This window comes from Tachyglossus aculeatus, unplaced genomic scaffold (genome assembly GCF_015852505.1).
Source record: "Tachyglossus aculeatus isolate mTacAcu1 unplaced genomic scaffold, mTacAcu1.pri scaffold_150_arrow_ctg1, whole genome shotgun sequence".
Classification (NCBI taxonomy): Eukaryota; Metazoa; Chordata; class Mammalia; order Monotremata; family Tachyglossidae; genus Tachyglossus; species Tachyglossus aculeatus.
In genome coordinates this window covers 354,772-356,567 of record NW_024044873.1, presented here as the reverse complement: position 1 = coordinate 356,567, position 1,796 = coordinate 354,772, and the positions used below count along the sequence as shown (strand labels likewise).

Here is a 1,796-nt window from a genome sequence, read left to right as displayed (position 1 = left end):
ACTACTACTATCATTTTCAGGATTTTGGCTTAGCCTGACCTTCTTGCCAAATGTCCAAGAAGGTGCTTCTCTCAGAATATCTCTTTTTTAATGGTATTTATTGAGTGCTGGCTATGTGGAGAGCACTAACCTAAGTGTTGGGGAGAGTACCATATAACAGAATGAACAGGCATGTTCCCTGCCCATAATGACTCTTACTCTCTCTCTCTACTTCAGATTCTTGTGGGCAGGGTACCTGTCTATCAATTCTGCTGCATTGTACTCTCCTAATCAATAAATTAATTAATCAATCACTCAGTTAATTCTATTTATTGAGCGCTGACTCTCTAGAGTGTTAGGAATGCCAGGGAGGGAGTGGAGGGAAGGGAACGGGAAAGCTCTAAACTGAGGACCATTTTGGCCAAACCCTCCCATAAGGAGAGCTCTCTATACACATCCTTGGCAAAGTGAGAGAATCAGTTCACCCCTGAAATGAAGTGAACAGAGAAGATCTTCCCCATGGCTACCTTCATGTCCATGTTCCTCAGGCTGTAGATAAGGGGGTTGAGGGTGGGGGGCAACACTGTGTAGAACACAGACACCAGCAGGTCCAGCATCGATGGAGAGGATGAGGATGGCTTCAGATGGGCAAATGAACCCGTGAAAATATACAGAGAGACTACGGCGAGGTGAGGCAGGCAGGTGGAGAAGGCTTTGGTTCGGCCCTCGATGGCCGGCATCTTCAGCACTGCCAAGAAGATGTGGACATAAGACACGAGGATGGATACAAAGCAACCTAAACACAAAATAATACTGAGGACAAGAACACAGACCTCTGCTCGGGCCTCTCCAGGGCACATGAGTTTGAGCAACTGGGGGACGTCACAGAAGAACTGGTGGATGATGCGAGGACCGCAAAAGTGGGAAGAAAAAATGGCGGCAGTGTGCATCAGGGAGTAGAGACTCCCGCTGATCCAGGAGGCAGCGACCAACTTCCCACAAACCTCTCGGTCCATGATAATGCCATAGCGCAAGGGGCAGCAGATGGCTGCGTAGCGGTCATAGGACATTGCTGTAAGGATGAAAACTTCTGAACCTACAAAAATAATCATTAAAAGGACCTGTGTAGTACATCCCAGGAAGGAGATGGATCTGCTGTTGGTCAAAGAGTTGAGGATGGACTTGGGGACGATGGCGGTGATGTAGCAGATATCTAAGAGGGACAGATTCCTGAGGAAAACGTACATGGGAGTGTGAAGGCCCTGGTCGAGGACGGTGATGGTGACGATAAGAAGATTCCCCGTCAAGGCCACCAGGTAGATCAGGAAGAACAGTACGGCGTGGACAAGCTGCAGGTTCCGAACCTCTGAGAATCCCAGGAGGAGAAATTCCATCACCATGGAGATATTGGCCATTTTCTACTTGGATTTCCTGGGAACAGTGTGGGCAGGAAATGAGAAAGTGGTTAACTGGAATTCATTAAGAATTCCATCTGGATGCCCAATTTGAAAACATACTATTCCTCAGCTTCTCATTCATTCATTCATTCATTCATTCATTCATTCGATCGTATTTATTGAGCGCTTACTATGTGCAGAGCACTGTACTAAGCGTTTGGAACGTACAACTCAGTAATAGAGACAATCCCTGCCTAGACCGGGCTTGCATTCTAGAAGGGGGAGACAGACATCAAAACAAGTACACCGACATCAATATAAATAAATAGAATTATGGATAGGTACATATAAACCCAATTACCGTGGGGCAGGGAGAAGGGGGTAGAGCATAGGGAACCAGTCAGGGCGCTGCGGAGGAGA

The 1,796-nt window shown here is 47.2% G+C and overlaps 1 protein-coding gene across 1 annotated transcript; it reads right to left on the bottom strand.

Annotated features, from left to right (window-relative positions):
- Positions 1 to 455: 455 nt before the first annotated feature.
- Positions 456 to 1,394, bottom strand: LOC119923154 (olfactory receptor 14A16-like). The gene has a single exon (XM_038742672.1). The coding sequence runs from the start codon at positions 1,392 to 1,394 to the stop codon at positions 456 to 458; it is 939 nt and encodes a 312-aa protein (XP_038598600.1).
- Positions 1,395 to 1,796: the final 402 nt, after the last annotated feature.

Coding starts and splice junctions, on each gene's coding strand:
- LOC119923154 (XM_038742672.1), bottom strand. CDS start 1,394: ATGGCCAATATCTCCATGGTGATGGAATTTCTCCTCCTGGGATTCTCA.